Genomic DNA, 23,258 nt, shown 5'->3' on the forward strand with positions numbered 1-23,258 from the left:
GTTGGCATCTATGTTCACTCTGACAATTACCTAAGTGAGAAAACTGGAACCCTGAGAGGTGAAATGACTTACCCCAAACCATGCAGAACTGGCCCTGGAGGTTAAGCTTCAGTCCTCTCTCCTGTTAGTCTTGACTGCACTGTGTTTCAGCAGCCTGTTATTCACATTAACTAAATATAAGAAATAAACTAAAAGTCCAACAATAGGACAATGGCTAAGCATATTCATATGATGGTTTACTACACAGCTATGAAACATCATCATGTAGAAGATTCTTAAATAACAAGGGTAAACGTTGGCAACATAGAGAAGTGAAAAAAAATAAGTGGTATAATCGCAATTTTGTGTGTATGATTTGTGTATATACGGGAAGGCTCTATACATCAAATCTGTGGTCATTTCTGCAAGGTGGGATTAGAAGTATTTTTATTTGTCTTTATACTTTATGATTCCAAATCAATACTTTCAGAATAAAAGGGTATTTTAAACTGTTCCCCTGCACCACACTTCTGATTAGTTTAAAGGTGTATTATTTTTAAACACTATGATATATTTATAAATAGCATCCATACAATATGTATGAGACATAAATGTGTGGAAAACTGAACAAGCTTCATGAATATAAAGAATTACTAGAGGGGTGCCTGGGTGGTTCATTTGGTTAAGCATCCGATTCTTGCTTTTGGCTCAAGGTCATGATCTCAGGGTCCTGGGATTGAGCCCCACATTGGGCTCTGCGTTCAGCAGGGGATTCTGCTTGAGGAGTCTCTCTCTCCCTCTCCCTTTGCCCTTCCCCCCACCTGTGCTTTCTGTCTTTCTCTCTCAAATAAATAATAAATAAATCTTTAAAAAAAGAATTACTAAAAATTAAATTGAAATTAAATTTTAACTATCTTAATCAGGTATATAACATGAAGGTTTTTTTGTGGAAATATATACATTTATTATAATCAAGAAGCCTTGCCTTTCTCCTTATAACTCTCATGTTCTAAAATTATACTTCAAGCTAATTTATTTTTTACCCTCCCCCAGAGTTTGGTTGAAGCTCAAGTCTGCCCACCAATAAACTCATGCTCTGCTGTCTGTCTATAGTACTTTAACTTGGTAGCATTTCTCTGCACAAGTACCATTTCCTCATCTCGTTCACTCTTCCCAGGCTCTCGAAGCACCACCTCTCACCATCCAGAACTTCTGGCTGCAGCAAGTCACTCAGGGCAGCTCCATGATCCAGATCTGAATCGTCATTCCCACTATCACCATGTATCTCTCCTGTGTCTGTGCCCACGTGTCACTGACTTTCATTAGATGCATGTTTCCAGTCACCTATGCTGAGGACATCCCCTTGGATATCTGTACTTGGGGCTTCCACTGTGCCTGACTCACATCTTTCCTATAGGACTCATTGCATCATTTTGTATTTGTTCTGGTTTCTGTTTGTTCCACAAGGTCATGAGTTCTTCAGGAGCAGAACCGAATCTTATTCATCTCCTTAGAAATACCCAATGCATAAAAATTAAATCTCCAAGTAAACCAAATCTCTAGATAAAACACAATTAAGTTAAGCTTACAAAAGAAACAAATATTTTTTGTAGTATATAGTGCCAGCACCCTACAAGGTAAAATTCACAATGTCTTGTAGCTAATAAAAAAATGTAGCAAATAAGGAGGAAAATAGATCCCATTAAGAGGGGAAAATTAAATCAACTGAAATTGACCCAGAAATGACAGAGGTGACAATAGATGGATATATTAAAACAGTTATTATAACTGTATTTCATATTTTAAGATGGCAACAGCCTTCTAGTTTTTTTTTCTTATAATAACTATTTCTGGAACCTCTCATAGGCCTGAGAAATACCTGTTGGTGCATTTTCTTCCACAAACATCCTGCTCTAGTTTACTGCAGTTGCACTGCAAACCCATGTCAGGCTATTGATGTTCCATCTGTCCCCTGTGATGGGCTCCGCCTTGCCTGCTGGTCAGCTCCCAATTTCCAAATTAGGATCTTCCCTTTGCATTTTTAATCAATCTGATCATGATGTCCCTTGGTATAGAAATTTTCATGTGTATTGGGTTTTGGGTTTTTTGAGTTCCTAGAATTTATGGATTTCACAAAATTTGGAAAATTTTCAATCATTATTTCTCCATTTAAGTTTTTCTGTATTCTCTTCTCCCACCTGCCTACCCTCCCTCCCTACCACCATTCAGGGACTCCAAATGCACATATATTAGTCTCTTTGAGGTTGTTTCACAGCTCCCTGATTCTCTCCTCCTCCGCCTCTTCTTCTTCTTTTTAAAGTCTTTTCCTCTATGTTTCATTTTGGATTGTTTCTATTGCTGTCTTCAAATTCACTAATCTGTTCTTCTGCAGTATCTAATCTGCCATCCCATATGTACTTTTTTCAACATGGACATTGTATTTGCAGTTTTAGATGTTGTTAAGTTGAACTTAACATTTTCAATTTTTCTGCTAGCTTCTTGAACACATGGCACACAGTTATAATAACTATTTTAACATCCTCTATTCATTTTTTTCCCTGGGTCCTTTTCAATTGGTTGGTCTTTTTCTCCTTTTAATGGGACATATTTTTGTGCTTCTTTTCATGCCTAGCAATCTTTATTGGATACTAGTCAGTTTGAATTTTACCTGTTGGGTGTTGGTTATTTTTGTATTCCTCTGAACGTTCTTAAGATCTGTTCAGGGAAGCTGGAAATAGTGTGATCATTTCAGGTTCTGCTTCTAAGGTTTGTCAGATGGGACAATGAAGTATTAGTAGAGGGTGAAATTCTCACCCCTACTGAGGCAAAATGCCATGACCCATTCCCTGTGAATTATGAGGTGTCTCCAGTCATGCTGGTGGGAACAGGCCCCATGTGAACTCAGAGGAGGTTGCTCCTTGTAATTGTCTCCCGTGGTTTTTCTGTGGCCTCAGAACATTTCTTCATGTGCTTGTGCAGATTGGCACTCAGACGGACCCTGAGGGCCTGCCCTCAAGGTTTTCCTCTCTGTACGGCTCACTCCTCCACCTACTCTGTGCTGGGAACTTTAGCCACAAAGCCTCCCTGGATTCCAGCTCTGTCTTCCCAAATCAGGGCACCATCAATTGGGCTCTGCCAGGGTTCCCTGCCCTGTGTCAGAGCCTCACAGTAAGCTAGGACCATTATAGAGCCTGTCTTTTTTGTTTTCTACCTCTTGGGGGAACTCTGCCTTTCATTGCCAATGTCTTCATCTATCTCATTCAGTGTATTAGTTATTGCACACAAGAAGGTAAATGCACTGCCTGTTACTGCCTTTTGTTTGGGAGCAGAAACCTTTCTAACTCTCCTTTGGAGAGTCTGCTTCCTAGAATCATGCCTGAGATTGACCGCTCTGGGATAGTTTTCAGGAAACGAACTCTAACACTCAGAGATTTGCATGCATGATGTTTATTAGTGAGTGTTTTGGGTAACATCTCTGAATGCAAGGCCAGGAGGGTCAGGCAGAAGAAGATAAAGTGCAATGCTGGTGTGACCGAGATCTCCACCAATAAAGATGGAACTCTGGAGAGAAGAACCTTTCAGAGGTGTCACGGTTATATGCCCTCCCTTACACACACTAATAAGATGCAGGCCGCTGTCCAGGAGAAGGCATGACCTCGGCCTGAGTGACATAGCTTCCTCTCATGGGGGTGTGAATGCCTCTGTCCAAAAGGGGGATCTGGATTAGTACCAGTGAGCCCACGGCAGAGGCCAATGCAACATTATACACCTTCAGGTTCGTATGCAACCCCATGAAGTGTTTTATTACACTCAGGAAAACTATTGCTTCGTATTTAAACAATGAATCAAAATGGAAATTATTTTTCAGCCACTATCATGAAAATATCTTCTTTCCCTATTCTCCCATTTTTTTAAAGAATCCCTACTCAGAATTTCCTCTCAAAGATAATTAAAACTCTAAGTTAATGTCTACCCAGACTAATGAGACTATCTCAGGCAGGGACATTTGGCTTCATATCTACAAGATTCAAATCCTTCATAACTAGTGGGCTCTGGAGAGACAGAACATTAGGGGACAAAACTGAATGTAAGTTGCAATTTTTAATAATATTTTCCATGACATAGAGTAACCATTCCAAGGGGGCAGTGTAGCAGAGGGCTGAAGAGTGACCACAGGTATAAGGTTTTAGTTTTGCAAGATGAGTAAGTTCTAGAGATCTGCTGTACCACATTGTGTCTACAATTAACAATACTGTATTGTACATTCAGAAATATGTTAATATCTTGTATTAAGCATTCTTACCACAATAAAGAAATACAATATGATACAATGCAATAGAACATGATATAATAGTGTGTGCACTCTGAAGCCAGACTCCTCACATTTACCTTATGGGTCCACTCCCTCTGTGCTTTGGACTTTGGCCAAAAGCTCACTTTTCTTCTCTGTAAAATGGGCTGATTGTGTACCTCACAGGGCTGTGATCACTGAGCCCGAGGCAGAATAATGTGATTGTAAAGAGCATCGGTCTGGCGCCAGACTGCATGGGCAAGAATCCTGCCTGACACTTAGTAATTTAATTTAACCTTTTTGCCTGTTTCCTGGTTTACACAAAAAAGAGATTGTAATATTAACAAATTCCTAGGGTGTTTCTATGAATTATATGAGCTAATGCAGGAAAAGAGCTTCGTAGAGTGCCAAGCATACAGCGAGTTCTCAATAGGTCTGAGCTCGGATTATGAGATGTTGAGCGGGCTTACAACTTTGAACTGAATTTGGTGAGGAAGAGCAGAACTCGAACAGGTCCTGCTCTCGTGCCCTTGGAGGCTAGCGCATGAGAAGGGCCAGGGCATAAGGAGGGATAAAAAGAAGGCAGAGTGTTGTGAGAATTTTAAGACACATAAAGCTCTGTGGCAAATAAAGGAAAATGAGGTCAACGGGAAAGCCGCCCAGAGCTAAGGCTTTAAGAAACGGGAACGCTGCCCCTCTCTTTGCCCGACCCCGCCCAGTTCCAGTCATCTGCGACTCCCCACAGTGGGTGGAGAAGTGGTTACCAAAGTTCCCTTCCCCATTTCAGCAGATCCCCAACTAGCCCAAAGAGAGAGCCCTGCCTGTTCTGTTTCTGCGGGCTTGGGGAAGTGAGTATTTCTAACGACTTCCCTGTGGAGCCGGGTAGCGCTACTGCTCCCTGAAGCCAAATAACTCTTCCTCAAAAAGGTAAGTATAGATTGGAGAGAGGTTGCGCTGTGGGTCACTCTAATAACATATAAGCCCTATTTCTCAGCCTTTAAAAGTTATTCAACAGTCAGAGAACTTGGAAATCCGCAAGCCGGGTTGCAGGGCAATCATCTGGATTTGTGACTGTGGAAGATTGTAACAAGGGTAGTTAGCCCAGAGCACTGCAGAGAGCAAAGGCTACCTACCCCATGTCAGGCAAATCTCTTTACCTCTCTGCACCTCAGTTCCTTTACCTGTGAAATATGATATGAGCTATCATATGAGTGCTTATGATGTCCCCAAACACAATATTTGAGCTAAGTATTATCTTTCCCTTTTCACAAACAAAGAAAATGGAATCCAGAGGTATAAATAACTTACCCAGGGTAACTTAACTAGTAAGAGTCAGCATTAAAATTCATTTTTCCCTCTAAAGCCTATACATGTCCTAAGGAGCTAGCACCCCTCCCTAAGCCAGGCATGTAGCAGGAATGCAATAAATCACAGTTATTATGATATTTCAAAATGGCATTGACTATGATTATCATCTGTACATAATATTGATTTTCTTTTTAAAAAAAGATGTAGGGCCAATTTTCTTTCTTTCTTTTTTTTTGCACTGGCACATACGAATACCATCTTATGGTTTATGGAGCATATTTGCCTCTTAGAATCATGGCCTGATCAGAGTTTAGTTCCAGAAAGAAGAGAAATTCTGTTTATGCATGCTGCCTACATAACATGATAAAGGAGAAAGAACACTGGACTAAGAATCAATAAGCACTTTATATTTCCCCCCCCAATTTTTTTTATTATCTCATTTCAGCCTTATGTCAACTCCCTTATTTTTGTCCTAATTTAATAGATGAGAAAGCAGTCTCAGTGGGAGTAGTGATATGTTTGGCTTAAACCTGTGCTCCTCCCTTTAATGCCTCTGATCCAGACTACACCAGTAGCTGTGAAACTTTTAGCCAGACACTTCTCTTGGTCCAGGGGTTTCATCTATAAAATATGGGTGAGCTGAAGATGATTTGATTTCTTTTTTTTTTAAAGATTTTATTTATTTATTCATGAGAGACAGAGGAGGGGAGAGAGAGAGAGAGAGAGAGAGAGAGAAGCAGAGGGAGAAGCAGGCTCCCAAGGAGCAGGGAGCCCGATGCGGGACTCGATCCCAGGACCCTGGGATCATGACCTGAGCCGAAGGCAGACGCTTAACCATCTGAGCCACCCAGGCACCCAAGATGATTTGATTTCTAAGACTTTTCTTTTTTAAGGGTCTTGGCATCTTGGAACCATTAACAATGACTTCAAGGATGACCTAGGCTAAAGGTGAAACTCACCCATTTGTGGGTTGGTTGCTTAAAATTGTGCTGTTTTTACCCAACAGTGTTTGTATATGCTTCTGGCTATGCATTTGATTACTTTGATAAGGTTTGGTATTAAATAATATTTTCTCAAAGTTTGGTCGTGTATTTTCACTCAGGAGAGTTTTCTGGAAATTTCAATCCTGAGATAAATGAGGCAGAGCCCTCAAGATGTCTTTATTTTCTTCACGTATATAGGAGATGTTTATAAGGCACTTCTTCAATCACAACATTAACACTACGGACTCTGAAGTTATTTATCTTGCATATAGAAATACAATAAAGTTGCTGTCTGATTGTCATCTGTGTAACCCCCAATAACACTAAGATTGGGACAGTCTGCCAAGCAAAGGCTATGCTGAGTGCAGAGGGCTGGGCATTCATTTGTCAAAAGAGTTGAAAGATTTGCTTTATAAGAGGCTGGTTTTCCCCTGTGGGGAGTTGGGACTCTGAGCAATGCCCAGTCCCAAGAGCAGAGGGCATTCTTTAAAGATAGTTAATTATTTCTAGGGTCATGGGAGCCGTCCAAGGAGCTTGATAGGGGTTCTAAACCTCAGGTCTGTGCATGGTCAGATCTCACTATAGGGAGGTTGTTTTGGGCCCACACAATATTTTGCTTTGTTATAATAAGTTTTTTTTTTTTTTTTAAAGATTTTATTTATTTATTTGAGAGAGAGAGAATGAGAGATAGAGAGCACGAGAGGGAAGAGGGTCAGAGGGAGGAGCAGACTCCCTGCCGAGCAGGGATCCCGATGTGGGACTCGATCCCGGGACTCCGGGATCATGACCTGAGCCGAAGGCAGTCGCTTAACCAACTGAGCCACCCAGGCACCCTGTTATAATAAGTTTTAAAGTGTTTCCAGTCTAAGCATCGCCGGGCTTCATTCATTCAGGGCATCTGCCTGCTCCTTGCTGGCATTTAAGCTTCATCTCAGAAACAGGGGCCCCCTATTTGCCGTGCTTTCATTGTGTGCATTTTACATGTATATTAATTTTCACGAGAGAATCGTGAGTTAGATATTAGCACCTCCTGTTTACAAATGAGTAAATGAAGCTCAAAAGGAAAAACTTGCCCAAGGCAACTAATAAATACCACTATGGACTGGCTGAGCATTAGGCTTGAACCTTAATAGATCTTGGTTTGCTTGGCTCTGTTTCTTCTGGCTCCAGTGCCTTCCCAAGTGAGGGTATCAAGAGCCTCTCCACTCTATGACTGGGATTTATTCTTTTTCAGGAACAATGGAGACACTGGACTTTTTCATCACAGACTTCATTCATTATTAGCTAAACTTGAGCAACTAAAGGTGTCATGATCTTGCCTTCCCTGCAGGGATCCCCCGCACCCACTCTATTCTTCTGGACCCGCCCTTTTCAAGCCATTAGCAAATTCAGAGCGTCCATAATGCCTCCTTAGTTATAGCTGAAAGAACTGGTTCAGCGGAGAGAAGACCTGGGGAGAGGCGACATCGCATCATAAGCCGTCTTCAAATCACTGAAGAGCAAAGCCAGGTAGAGTGGACCTGATAGAGCTGCAGTTTATCAGAGCTGCCGGCCCCCCCGGATTCCTCCCCAGACACCCAACCCCTAGGCCACCTGGATGTGCAGACCCGAGCTCGCCCCGCCGGCGTCCCCAGTCGTCGCCCCCAGAGCCGCGGCGCTAGAGCCGCAGGGGACCCGCCCCTCGGCGGCGGCCCGGCGGCCGCCGTCTCCTTGACAACAGCAGACGCGGAGCGCGTCCCGGAGCCAGCTCCTCGCTCACAGTTCAGTCCACACTTGGGGCCCGGGGCCCGGGGCCGCCTCTACCATGGCCTCCAAACAAACCAAAAAGAAAGAGGTGCATCGTATCAACTCGGCGCACGGATCGGATAAATCTAAAGAGTAAGGGACCTCTGCCTGCCCGTCCCACCCCTGGCCTAACCCTTGGCCTTACCACTCGAAATGGGGCTGCTTCCCTGCCGCAAGCTCGGCCAGGGTGGGCGTGGGACTGGCCTCCTCGCAGCTTCTCTGTCTTTTCTGGGAGATTCTTGTTGCCGTTCCTTCCGCATGCCTGCTTCCATCCGCCCCCTTCCCAGAGCCCCTGGTTTCCCTGCCTCAGGTACCCAGCTGCACTTCTGCTTTCCCTCAGTGAAACTCCCGCTCTTCCCACCCCTCCCCATCTTCATAGGCCACCCAGGCACGTCCTGGGGTGCAGCTGCCAGACGAAAGAGGCATAGCTCAAAGGATGTCCAGTTAGGGTCACATCTTCCTGGCCCCAATAATGACAGAGAGAGAGACAGAGACAGAGCTGGAGAGACAGAAAGAACTTTGACCTCAAAGCTTAATGGCGAGTCCCTAGTTTCTATCGGCCTCGTCCAACAACTAAAGAACTTTTACCACATGACATCAGAAGTAAAACAATTTTAAAACGTTAGAACTTTTTAACTATATACATATAATTAAATATAAGTTCATGTTAAGTATATATTTATGTTATAAATATATAGTTCATGTTACTAATGTAACTCCTTTCCTACACGCACCCTCATGTTCCTGATTCTCTAGTTTCCAGTTCTGCCTTTGTTCATAAGCAGGCTTCCACCTACCTGGCAGATGATCCATTCACTTTATTAACTTAAATTCCAGGCACTATATTACATATATAAGTGATTTTTAACAAGATCTTATAAGTCTGGTCATTTCAACATTTACTAATGATTTCCATTCTTCTAGGTCCAAGTCTTACAAGGCCCTATAGGATCAGACCCCTATTACTCTTCTAACTTTACCACTCCCTTGTTCCCATACTAGTCTCCACTCCCTGGAACATCCCTGTGTTGTTCCTACCTCAGAGCCTTTGCACTTGCTATTTCCACTGCTGGGAAGTTCTTCCCCCAGATTTTTATATGGTTTTCTCCCTCACCTCCTTTAGGTGTGTACCTATATGTCATTTTCTTGTGTCAGCTTCTTTGGCCAACTGGTTTAAAATCACAACCCCTATTTTCTTGCGAAAGACAAAAAAATCCCTCCCTATTTTCTTTTGCTTCTTTATTTTTCTTGAAATTCTTATTCATTTAACATACTATATATTTTACTTTTTAAAAATTATATTTATTTATATATCTTCCTGTTAGAATGTAAGTTCCATAAGGACAGAACTTCTTCTTTTTTTATTTTATACACTATTGAATCAAGTGATTCTTGGATTGTACATAGCAGACACTCAAAAATGCTTATTTAATGAATGAATGACAATAATTAAATAAGAGTTTATAACAGGGTTGCAACAGAATTTTTGAATATAAAAAAAAACCTTAGTCAATGATGGTTATAATTAATCCACGTTGAAGGCTCATAACTCTAAAGGAGCTTTGGGGAAAATCTTTGACTTTAAAGAGTTTATATCCTGAAAGAGATGAGATTGTTAACTCCCATGAAAAAAACAAAACAAAACTGACCAAACCAGATACCATAAATCACAGTTCATGGCCTGGGCCAGTGATGGTTGTGTCACATGAGAGACAAGGTGCTTGCTGGTAAAATTGTAACTCTTTCCTCACGAGTACTTCCCATTGCTTTTTGAGATGATAATGTTATTTCTAACATGTTTATTTCTTCCAGAAAATATTTGAGTTGAAATTATATCAGTAAAACTGTATGTGTCTATTTATGAAAATAGAAGAGTAAAGGCAAATAGTTATACAATATCTAGGCTTTGCTGGAAACTATTGAGCATTAAACATCAAACCATTAGATTTTGCTGTAGCATTATATGATAAAATGTGAAGTTTATTATAAATCAAGTCTCCCTCCAAAATTTTTACTGAAAATTCAATCATAGGTACCAGGCTAAGTCATCATCAAAAGATAAGGTGTCACCGAGCATGGGGCCTAGGGATCAAAGTCTATCAAGCCTTCGGTGTAATTGTCACTTGAAATAGGCTGGGGACATTTACAGTAAGCTTTTCTATATCATTTTACTGTACCTTATGGTTATACATCCAATAAATGCAACCAACTCTAACATGGTCCTAAATATGGAAATGAGAGAAAGGGTCTTCAGAGCCTTGAAAATAGCAATCTCCAGCATATCTCTTTTATTCCCTCAAATTATGTGTCCTAATGGGGACAAATACCATGTCTGGCTCTTGCCTAGAGTGGTGGCCAACCCTGAGCATTTCCACTTGTTGATTAAGTGAGCTCATAGTTTAGTGACCTAGCTTGGTTTCCATTCCTTCTGAATTGGATTAAAGCCTGGTTCTCCTTCCCTTTCTAATCTGATCTGCTGATGGCAAAGTACAAAAAATGAGATGTTACAACTGAGAAAGCAGAGTCATCTATGTCCAGCTCTGACCAAATTCACACATCAATATGACTTTGAATCATCAAGAAATCTTATGCCAGGTAACTGAGTTGTCAGTCTTTACATTAGAATCACCTGTTATCATTTGTCTATTTTCCTGTCTCAGGAAGGATGGAATCTCTGTTATAGGGTTCATTCTGGCACTTATTTTTTGTGATATTGAACATGTCATTTTTCTATTCTGACTTTCAGTGTTTTTCTTCTTTAAATGAAGAACCACCTAATTAAAGATCCAACACCCTCTGTCCTCCCTTTTCTTCTTTATTTTTCCCTCCAGCTCTAAACTTGCATGACTTCATCAGATTTTTACAAAAACTCCACTGTGTCCACAGTGGGTGAGGGAATTTTGTTACAGTTAAGTATTTAACACTTCGATTTAATTCATTTTTCCAGTAGAAGTTATCTTTTTAAAATTCTATTTTCAGGAACAATAATTGTCATAACAACTGTCACAAATTGTAACTTTCATTATCAAATATCTAGTGATAATTAGAAATTATAAACCAGTCTAACTTAATCAATTTGAAAACTAATATGCAAGGCAAAGCTACTTTCGTTAGTTAGATGCTATCAGAAGGATTTGTAGTGACACTAAGTCAAAACTTTGATTTTCTTGGAAGCACTAAATATAAGCCTTTGTGTAGATCATGGCTAACTTAAAAGAAAGAAAAGAAAGTATGCCTTTTAAGTAGTTAGTAGTTATTAGAAGTGTTAAAGCTTACACTTTTAAACACCAAACGATTTGGAACTTTAATGGGTAGTTTGAGATAGAGACACAATTTGGTGTTTATAATAAAATTTTGTTTCGTTTCCAATAGCACATTCAAACCAAGCTCAAACAAATAGATAATCTGTTAAACTAGCAAGAATTATGCAACCTTCTAGATTCTTAATGATGATGAAATATCATCAACCCTCTTTCCAGAAGAGAATGAAATCTATTTCATAATGCTCAATAATCTATCCTTACTGACTGAAACGCACATCTAAATATTTTGTAGACTTCTCAAAAAAGAATAACATATCAGTCCATATGAAAATTTGAAAACAGGACTATTACAGAAGGCGAATTGTGATCAGTGTTATAAAAGCAACATAAAATAGAAGAATGTATATCTTACTGAGGATTATATTAAGTGGGTTCTTGGCTATCAGAGGTTCAAGAGGCAGAGCAGATTAAATGAAAACGTGCCACAGTTACGGTAGATAATATGTTCCTCCACCTTCAGAGATCAGGGAAGAAATTCCCCAGAAGAGAGTGGGAAGGTGCCCTCTGGCACCACACCCTGTCCTCACAGCTCCACACGGGAATGCAAAGGTAAGGGCCAGCAGGTTTTGTGATTTCCCCAGATGACCTCTCTGGACCCCAACGACTAAGGTCAGTTAACAAATTTAAAAGGTTAGCTCCTGTGACAGAAGCTTCCTTAGAGGAAAGCTTATTCTTTATGTCCATTTCTCGACTGTTCCATGAGTATTTCTCACGCCCAAGTCACTGGTAGGTCTGAGAAGACAAGGAATTGTGAAACATGGTAACTTCTCTCCAGGCATATGTGATTTGGGAGGAAAAACATCCCCTAAGATTCACACAGAAGTAACTAGGAAGTATATGATGATGCCACACTGGTCAGGGAGTACTTGTTGGAAATAACTGAAGGAGCCAGATGTTGGCATGGGATTAGATGAGAGCCCTCATGAGAGTCCTACAGTGATGGCTCTATGAGGGAGAGGATAGAAAGGTCACTTCCAACCGGGGCTGGTCTGTCTTCACTCCTTGACCAGCCAATCCCCGATTCAGAAGGCGCAGGTTGGTGAGGTGGTCAGGGCAGGCTATGGGGCTGTGTACGGCATAGAAAGCCAACCAGATGGCTGGTGTAGTCTGTGTCTGAATGTACTGGCCCCTAAAGCATCTAAAATGCATATGCAGCAGAATGAGAGGGACAGATTCAGGGATTTAAACTTTATTAAGGGATTTGAACTGTAAGGGAAAACACAGATGTGTTTCTATATTAAAATGATGATTTATGAAGAATAATTCAACAACTGTCTGCATGGACTTTATGATGGATTAAGAATCATAGTAGCAAGAAATGAGTGGTGTTCTGAGGTAATGGGGAATACCTGATTTGGGGAGCTCTCGATGACAGTGAGGGACATTGTTAAAGGGAAACTCTCGATGATAGTGAGGGACATTTTTTTAAAATTAGTTTCAGAGGTAGAATTTAGTGATTCATCAGTTGCATATAACACCCAGGGCTCCTGACATCAGGTGCCCTCCTTAGTACCCATCACCCAAATATCCCTTTCCCCCACTGACCTCCCCTCCAGCTACTAGTGAGGGACATTTTTGTTATTTTTATTTTTTTTATTTTTTAAAGATTTTTATTTATTTATTTGAAAGAGAGAGCATGAACAGGGGGAAGGGGCAGAGGGAGAGAGAGAAGCAGACTCCCCGCCGAGTAGGGAGCCCGATGTGGGACTCGATTCCAGGACCCTGAGATCATGACCTCAGCCGAAGGCAGACGCTTAACTGACTGAGCCACCCAGTTGCCCCAGTGAGGGACATTTTTAAAGATGGGTGCAGAGCTGATCTGTAAGGTAATTTTGTGGTCAAAGACTACAAAAGCCAAATTTCTGATCTTCAGTTGCAGTGGTAATATTTGTTGTAATGTCCAGGTAACAATGCCACCCTGTCTGAAAAGACAAGAGAAAAGTGTAAATAAAATTCAATGACAAATTTCTGAAGGCTTGGTCATAAAGCCTTCTGGGTCAGAACCAGAGTGAGGCTTGGCGAGCCCAGAGGGAAGAGGGCCTGTTGGTCACACCCCAGAACACAGGGTAACCCTTGGCGCACCCCAGGGCATTATGTAAATGTCTGTTGCATATCTTTAAATATAAAATCTCAGGCCCAGATTTCTGCTTAATGAAGGTGGAAGTACCACATTCGTCTTGGGGTATGCCATTGGCTCTCCCTTTAAAATAAACCTAATCTGAGCATTTAAAAATTTATTAAGATTTGATATGGTTTAAGAATCATCTCTGGCAGTGAAATCTATTTTTTCTTTTTTTTTTTAAGATCACCCAATTTTTAGTTTGTTTAGTTTTGGGGAAGAAATGGTTCCCTCTAAAGTTGACTTAGTAACATTATTAGAGAAGTAGAAGTTACCTTAAAAAGATTTAAGTTTATAAACTCATGGAATTTGAATTTCATTGTTCCCTAAAAAACATAATCAGATGTGTACTTTGAAACTAGTAGCACTGTTGCTAATGCTTCTAGATGTGCAAACTAATATTGCATTTATCAAAGGTGATGATTTAAAAATATTTTAATTGACTTTAATATTTCTTTGACATTTTCAGGTCACAGGTTATTTAATTCAAGGGATTAAATAACCTATAAACTGATTATACTACTTGGTGTGAGATAAAGTGACTAAAAAAGTGTATCTAAGACATTAAAAATAAGTCTTCAATATGAGTTGTATAATTTGATATGTTCTGTGTAATGTGAAAGATTGGATAGAAATATTACTATCACCCTTAACAAAGGTACCCATATGTCGTCCTAAGAAGTATCCAAGCAGGTGCTTTGAAATTGTGTTAACATTCCTTTTCAGGATAGGTCCAGGCTAATTAATTCCAAGTTCCGGGGCTGCAACTCTGCTAATTCGTAGGGCTGCATTCACACATGCCACATGTTTAAAGCAAACATACTTCTATTTTGAATGGGGTTTTTTTGTCTGTTTTTTGTTTTTGCTGGTGTCAAAACAAATGCGGTGGTCCAAGTATTTTGTAATTATTTTTATGCCATCCTTCTGATAAGGATGAATATCAGAATTACATATATTACTCTGGTTGTAGTTCTTAAAAAAATCAATGTGCCTTTTCCACCCTCATTTCTTCGGGGTCGTGGCTGCCATCCACAGCCTGCATTGGAGACTCTCAGAGGCCAGGTCAGCCCAGAGCCTCTCTTCTCTTCATCTTCAGACTCTCTACAGCATTTGTCTCTGAGGGCAATTGCTTAGGAGGGTATTTGGAGGAGCTACCTACTGAATCTGAGGGGAGGAAACCTATCGAGGTTAGTTATAAATTAGTGAGAAAGTCTCCAGCTCGTAAAACCTTGTAGATCCGGAGGCAAAAGGAGGGGAAGCGGGAAGTCTGAGCTGTTTTGCTTGCTTTGGTCCCAGGTATGAGCCAGAAACACAGTGAGAGTGTAAGCAGGTAAAGTCAAGGTCAAAGGTGAAGGCTGTACTGCACACACTGCCAACAGGGCCTTTTCTATGTACTATTATAATGAATGAATCAGCCCCATGTTTGCTTCACTCTGGGTCAAAGTCCAGGAGGAATTAAGGACTGGTTTGCACCGTCGACAAAGAATGAGGTCATGAGGAAACTAGCTGGAGTTGCAGTAAACAAACAAACAAACAGGTTTTGTGCTTGCTCTTTATAAATACCAGCTTTGCAGCTGGAAGGTGTCAGATCCTGGGAAATGGCAGAAGCGTAAGGTCCTAGTGGCCTGGGTACTCTGACTTGGGGCCGGAGAAGCAGACGTAGAGGCCTCTCCTTCTGCTCTCCCAGCTCTTCCTGTCTCTCCAGAGAGTTCAGCGGCCTCACAGGGAAGCATGCAGCTCTCCGGCTGAATCCCACCTCTCTTGCCCTTTCCCAGAAGTCTCTTCTCCCTGGCCTGCGCCTGCCTTGATCATTAATCATGGCCTGCCCAAGTCATTCTGCAGTGGTCTTACTTCTCCTCCCGTTGATCCTCTTATCTCCCTTTTGATCATCTAAAACAGTCACCGCTGATTAAAGTGGACTAAATTAGCATCTGTGGTCCTTATCATGTAATTGAGCTCAAGTTCAAGTGGACAAATCCACTTGGATGGAGGTGCTCTACTGCTCCAAGTTAAATATGTCCAAAATGGAGGTCATTTTTTTCTCCCAAATGTATGTATTTCCCGTGTGGTTCATTTTTAAAGAATCTTACTACCATCCTCGCTGACACTCCAAAGTTCAGTCATGCTTGACTTTCCCCTGTCTGCCCATCGCATCCAGTTGGTCTCTATGTTCTTTTGATTTTACCTTCAAATTGCTTCTCTAGCCTGGCTCACCCTTCCTTTTCTTCCCTGTCATTTTCTAGTTTGGGTCTTTTAATAACTCCAGATAGAAGCACTGAGAAAGCATTCCAACTTCCTTGCTTTCTCCCTTCAGTCTCTTTCTAATCTTCTTTATATGCAGTACAGTTAGTAATCTTCTCAACATACTATTCCACTAGGAGGATGTTCCTGCTTTACACAAGAAAGAAAGAAGGAAGGGAGGGAGGAAAAGAGAGAGAGAGAGAGAGAGAGAGAGAGAAAGCACGCGAGCTAGTTGGCAGGGCCATAGCCCACCCCGATTCCCTCCTAGTCTCTGTTACCAACCCAACACTAACATACAACGGACATTCTTCCGCTTTTCTACCTCTGTGCCTCTCCCCAGCCTCTTTTCTCTGCTTCTAGTTGCTTTCAGCCTACCTATGCTGTTCTATGAATATCTTAAGACCTGCTTTTCCTTGCAGCCATCATTGATTTGCTAAGGTGGAAACCATTTCCCCCCTCTGCTGTGCTGAGAAAGCACATGGTTTTTAACTTTTTTCAAGCCCTTTCACTTTTGCCTTTGCGGTTTTCGTACTGTGTGTATTGATTCTCACTAATTTTATTTGAGAACAGAAACCGAGTCTTACTGATCTTCGTATTTACTCAAGCACAATATATTGAAAAAAACAGATAAATGGTGAACTTTTACAATTAAGTGTCCAACTAAATAATTTTAATAAAACCAAGGGAAGAAAAGGTCAGCATGACCAGCTGGCTTTAACTATTTTTTTTAAAGATTTTATTTATTTATTTGAGAGGGAGAGAATGAGAGAGAGAGAGCACGAGAGGGGGGAGGGTCAGAGGGAGAAGCAGACTCCCCGCCGAGCAGGGAGCCCGATGCGGGACTCGATCCCGGGACTCCAGGACCATGACCTGAGCTGAAGGCAGTCGCCCAACCGACCGAGCCACCCAGGCGCCCGAACTATTTTTAATTGAGAATTTTTTAAGATCGCAATTTATTTCCTTACATATGTGAGGTTTCTGAAGAGTACGGCTCAGAATGCCCCAACCCAAATTAAGTCAATTGTGTCATTCTGTCCATACTCTAATTCCTTCAGGGTATTAGCTGACACTACTTAAGAACGCATGCTGATTGCACAGTGGACAAATAAACTGCTTCCCACCATGAATGAAATCGTGTCTTTACTCTGAACGGCATGCTTGAAGAAAACAATGGCAAAATTCCAGACCCTCATTGGATTGAGGTTTTAATCCCCACAGTGAAAATAATCTAATTAAAGCACATATAGAACTGTGTATATGTAAATCAGCTTCTGATTTTCTTTTTCTTTTTTTTTTTACTTAAAAGTCGTCTCTAATGACTGTACCAGCTAAAGTTTTCTTTGAAGGTTTTCAACTCTTAGACATTTTCTATTGTATTATTTAATCTTCTTAATTGATTTAAGAATTTTTAAAAAATCATTTTGTCATCTTTGCAAGGTATGTGATTAATGTGTTTTTAAGTTTTAAAAATTATTTATTCATGTTTTATTAATAATTGGATTATAAAATACATTTTAATACAATTATGGACTACTTTCATTATATATAAAGATAGTTTTGACTTCTTCCCAATTCCAAATTATTCAGGGTATTTAATTTACCAGGAATAGGTATACATGAAAGACAAAATATGTAATCAAAATATATTTTATTGCACATAACTCAGTAATCAAATATATCATACAATGTGGATTTAATTTTACTATGTATTATGACTCTAGGAACAGATAATATTGCTATCACAGTATGTTGTTTGGAATTTCCTTAATTTGCCTTTTATAATCCCCAGGCTTGTTTTCTTTTTATTTCTGAGATCAAGACCTGAGCCGAGATCAAGAGTTGGACGCTTAATGCACTGAGCCATCCAGGCACCCCTCTTTTTCTTTCTTTTTTAAAAACAGGTTTATTTTTTAAGTTTTTTAAAAAAGGTTTTATTTATTTATTTGGGAGAGAGAGGGAGAGAGCACAAGTGGGAGGAGGGGTAGAGAAAGAGGGAGAAACAGACTCCTCACTGAGCAGGGAGCCTGACATGGGGCTCCATCCCAGGACCCTGGGATCATGACCTGAGCCAAAGGCAGACGCTTAACTAACTGAGCCAGCCAGGCGCCCCTAAAAACAGGTTTATTGATGTAATTCCGACATACAGTAAATTCCATGTGTTTAAAGGATGTGCGTTGATAAGTTCTGAAGTACACCTACACACATGAAAACATCAACATGATTAAGACAGTGAACAGATTTACCATTCAAAAAGGTTTCTGTGATTTCTTGGTGATCTCCACCTTCTGTCCCTTCCTCACGCCAGTCTCCAGGCAAACCCTCTTTTGGGTTCTGTCACTATAGATTAGTTTTCATTTTCCTATAGTTTTATATAAATGGAATCATGCATACTTTTTGTATGTTTTTTTCATTCATTATATTTATTTTATTTTCATATTCTTCCATGTTGCTGCTAGCAGGTAGTGTAGAATTGGTATTATTTCTTCCTTGAATATTTAGTAGTAGACTTTACCAGTGAAGCCATTTGGACCTGGACACTTCACCAATGAAGTTGTTTGGACCTGGACTTTTCTTCGTAGGGAAGTTTTTAGTGATAAATTTATTTTCTTTAATAGACACAGGGATATTCAGTATCTCTAATCCAACCTGTCAATTCTTTAGTGAGTTATTCTTAGTTTATATCCTTCAAGGAATTGTTCCATTTCATCTAAGTTATTGCATATATGGACTTAAGGTTGTTTGTAATATTTCTTTATTCTCCTTTTGATGTCTAGAATCAGTAGTGATGTCCCCACTTTGACTTCTGATATTGGTAGTGTGTGTCTTCCGTCTTATATTCCTAATCAATTGGACCAGAGTTTGATTAATTTTGATGATCTCAAAGAACTGGATTTTGGATTCATTGATTTTTCTCTATCATTTTTCCATTTTCTAGTTCTGTTGATCTCATCTAATCTTAATTTCCTTGCTTTATTTACTTTTGATTTTACCAGTTTAATGTAGAAACTGAGACTTTGACTCTTTCCTAATATTTTTTTGTGCTATCATTTCTCCCTTATGTACTGCTTTAGTAGCATTCTGTAAATTTTAACGTTTTCTTCATTTTTATTCAGTTCAAATACTTTCTAACTTATTTTTTGATTTCTTCTTTAACATATTGGTTAATCATAAGTGTTTTGTTTAAATTCTAAATATCTTAGAATTTTCCAGATTTTTTTCTTAGTGATTTCTAGTGTAATTTCATTGGTCAGGGATGATTACTTTTTATAATTTGAATTCTTTTAAATTTGTTGAGACATTCTGTGTCTTAGATTGTGGTCTATCTTCATAAATATAATGTGTGTTCTTGAAAAGAATGTGCATCTTGTTGTGATGAATGTTCTATAAATGTCAATTAGGTCAATTTTAATGGATATTGTTCAATATTGGATAGTGTTCTATATTCTGTATCTTCTGCAGCCTTACTGATTTTCCATCTGGTATCATTTTTTTTCTTTTGCTTAAAGGCCTTCTTTTATTTTTTTATTGTGCTAAGGATTTTCTGCTGATGAATGCTTTCAGCTCTTTATGTCAGGAAAAAAGTGTTTATGTCACTTTCACTTTTTAGAAATATTTTTGCTTGGTGTAGAATTCTAGCTTGACAGATTTTTTTCCTTTTAATTTTAAAAGATATTCCCCATTCCCTTACATTGTTTTTAAGAGGAATTTGCTGTTTTTCCTTTTACTTTGTTCCTCTGCATGTAATATGTGTCTTTTTTTTTTCCTCCAGCTACTAGGGTTTTTTTGTTTTTTTTTTTAAACACAACTTTTGAGTCATTTGCTTATGTTGTACCTAAGCATAATACTCTTTATGTTTCTTGAGTTTGGGGTTAATTGAAATTCTTGAACTTGTGGGTTTGTAGTTTGCATTGAAATTTTAAAAATTTTGACCATAATTTCTTCAAATATTTTTTTTCTTCCTCCAATCCCTCCTTTGAGGACACAAATAATCCCTAGATTGTTTGAACTTGTCCTGGAATTCACTGATGCTCTGTTCATTTTCAATTCTTCTTTATGTTTCATTTTGGGCTATTTCTGTTGCTATCTTTTTAAGTTCATTAATCTTCAGTATTTTTTTCTCAAACATTTTAGTTTTCATTTCAGGTATTTCTATCATTTTTTAAAAAATCTCATGTGCATGAGAAACTACTCAAGGTCAAAGAATAAAGTACCCAAAAGGATTGGAAGATTCACATAAGGCTAGTCCTATTTTTATCATCCACAAAACCCAAAGTAAGTAGAAGGAAAGGAAAAATAAAGATTAGAGCATAAATAAATGAAATAGAAGATAGAAAAACAATAAATAAAATCAATACACCAAAAATTGGTTCTTTGAAAAGATCAACAAAATTGACAAATGTTTATGTAGGTTGAATAAGAAAAAAAGAGGGAAAACTCAAATTACTAAAATCAGAAATGAAAGTGGGGACATCGCCACCAGTTCTATACAAATAAAAAGGATTACAAGAGTACTATGAACCGTTGTATGCCAACAAATTAGATAACCCAGATGAAGTAGACAAGTTCCTAGAAATACAAAACCTACGAGACTAACTCATGAAAATCAGAAAATCTAAATAAGCTTATGACTAGTAAGGAAATTTAATCAGTAATCAAATCAATATCTCTCAAAATGAAAGGGTTTGGACCTGAAGGCTGCACTGATGAATTCCGCCAAACACTGAAAGAAGAATTAATACCAATCCTTCCCAAACTTTTACAAAAAATTGAAGATGAGGAAACATTTTCTAATTCATGCCATGAGGCAAGCATTACCCTGATAACAAAGCCAGATAGAGACCAAAATCTTTTATTGACATTGAGGCAAAAATCATCAACAAAATTGTTGCAAACAGAATTCAGTGATGTAATGAAAAGAGTATACACCACAGCCAAGTGGGATTTATTCTTGGAATGCAAGGATGGTTTAACACATGAAAATAAATCAATATGATACACCATATAAACAGAATAAAGATAAAACCCACACAATTATCTCCATTAATTAGGAAAAAGCATTTGACAAAATTCCTTGCCCTGTCATGATAAAAACACTCAACAAACTAAGAATAGAAGGAAAGTACCTCAGCATAATAAAACCATATATGAAAAGCCCATGGAGGATATCATACTCAATGATGAAAGGCTAAAAGCATTTCTTCTAAGATAAGGAACAAGACAAGGGTGCTCACCTTAACCATTTCTGTTCAACATAGGACTAGAAGTTCTAGCCAGAGCAATTAGGCAAGAAAAGAAAATAATCCCAATTGTAAAGGAGAAAGTAGAATTCTGTTTGCAGATGATATGATCTTACATGTAGAAAATGCTAAAGATGCCACAAAAAACCTGTTAGAATAAATAAATTCATCAAAGTAGCAGGATGCAAAGTTCATGAAAATCTGTTTTCACAGATGTCATACACAAAAATCTGTTGCATTTCTATACATGAGCAGTGAATAATCTGAAAAGAAAATGACAAAAGCAATATTTACAATAGCACCAAGAAGAATAAAATACTTAGGAACTAACCTAACCAAGGAGGTGAAAGACTTGTACAATGAAAACTACACAACATTGCTAAAAGAAATTAAAGGCATAAAAAAATAGAAACACATCCCATGTTCATGGACTGAAAGACTTAATGACATTTTAATGTCATTACTACCCAAAGCAATCTACAGATTAAATGCAATTCCTATTAAAATACCAGTGATTTTTGTTTTTTGCATAAATGGAAAAACTCATGCTAAAATATATATGGAGGGGCTCCTGGGTGGCTCAGTCGTTAAGTGTCTGCCTTCAGCTCAGGTCATGATCCCAGGGTCCTGAGATCAAGCCCCACATTGGGCTCCCTGCTCAGGGGGGAAGCCTGCTTCTCCCTCTCCCACTCCCCCTGCTTGTGTTCCCTCTCTCTCTGTGTCAAATAAATAAATCAAAAAAAATCTTAAATATATATATATATATATATATATATATATGGAATGGGTGACCCTCTGAAGATCTCAGCAGTTTTCTGGTAAGCTCTCTGTTCTGGTCTCTGTCCTGCAAACTCTAGCTGCTATGGTCTCTCCCAGACTTCACCTCCTGCTCCTCTACTCAAGGAATCTGCTGAGATATGCCTGGATGACCTCTCTGCACTGCAGCCCCAAACTCTTCTCACAACCATAAGCTGAGGCAGTTATAAGGCTCACCTCATTTGGCTCCTATCTTTTCAGAATCACCATCTTTCATCACTTGATGTCTGTCTGAAAACCAGTTTTATGTGTTTTGCCCAGGTTTTTGGTTGCCTTAGGTGGGAGGATAAATTCAGTCCCTGTTATTGCAACTGAAATGAACATGATATCTCTTAGGTTTATTACCTAAATCTTACATTTTATTTCTAAATATTAAGATGGGAGCGTTTGAAGCAGTATTTACAAATATATATCCACAAATAATATATTGCAAGTATGGATACAATTTTTTCCCTAAAAGTGAAATCCCAAATTATATGTAATTGCCAATATATATTTATCTTCTTAAATATTGGTTTTTGATGTAGTAGAGACATTTTGTTGTAAGAATTTTAATTTAACTTACAGATGTGATGAGGATTATCTTAAATGACATTTTCATAATTATTATCTTTGTGCTCATTTTTGAGTTGTATTGAAACTTGAGTGTTCCCCGAGCTTCCTATTTTAAACCGATGGCCCATTATGGGTAAACGTTACATAATATATATCTAAGAATAAAATGGTCATCTTTGTACAATGGAAAAAGTCAACACTATCTAGAAAATAAGGGCCAAGCTCATCAGCAAGGCCCTCAGTGGGGAGCTGCCTGCCTGCTTACCTTGTATTTGTTTCCAACCTAATTTCCCCACTGCTTTACACTGTCTGCTCATGCAGTGCTGAAAAGCTCATAGTTCTCTGCACCCACTCTGCTGTTTCTTTCCTCTCTACCGTTTCTTATGCTATTCTCTTTTCTTACTGATGCCCTTTCTGCTTTTACAACCTGGAAAATTTCTCTTTATCCTTCAAAACAACTCAGATGCTATTTATCGCAGGAAGTTTTTTCTAATTGCCTTACACTGGGCACAATGTCATCTGTGAATGCTTCCATCTCTGCATATACGACATTATATTGACATCATCTGTTTACCTGTTTGAATTCCAAAATAAACTCAAGAGCAGAGACATGTATTTATG

At 39.1% G+C, this 23,258-nt stretch overlaps 1 protein-coding gene across 8 annotated transcripts in view; it reads left to right on the forward strand.

The window, feature by feature from the left end:
- Nucleotides 1-7,785: 7,785 nt before the first annotated feature.
- ADGB (androglobin) overlaps nucleotides 7,786-23,258 on the forward strand; it is a 166,054-nt gene continuing 150,581 nt past the window's right edge. For all 8 annotated transcript variants that reach the window (XM_073894052.1, XM_073894055.1, XM_025866291.2 and 5 more), the window contains exon 1: nucleotides 7,786-8,439. In XM_073894052.1, coding sequence (XP_073750153.1) covers nucleotides 8,366-8,439 — 74 coding nt within the window. In that variant the 5' untranslated portion in view covers nucleotides 7,786-8,365. The remainder of the gene's footprint in view (nucleotides 8,440-23,258) is intronic.

This window comes from Callorhinus ursinus, unplaced genomic scaffold (assembly GCF_003265705.2).
Source record: "Callorhinus ursinus isolate GAN/ISIS: 27379988/994484 unplaced genomic scaffold, GSC_fseal_2.0 scaffold6, whole genome shotgun sequence".
Classification (NCBI taxonomy): domain Eukaryota; kingdom Metazoa; phylum Chordata; class Mammalia; order Carnivora; family Otariidae; genus Callorhinus; species Callorhinus ursinus.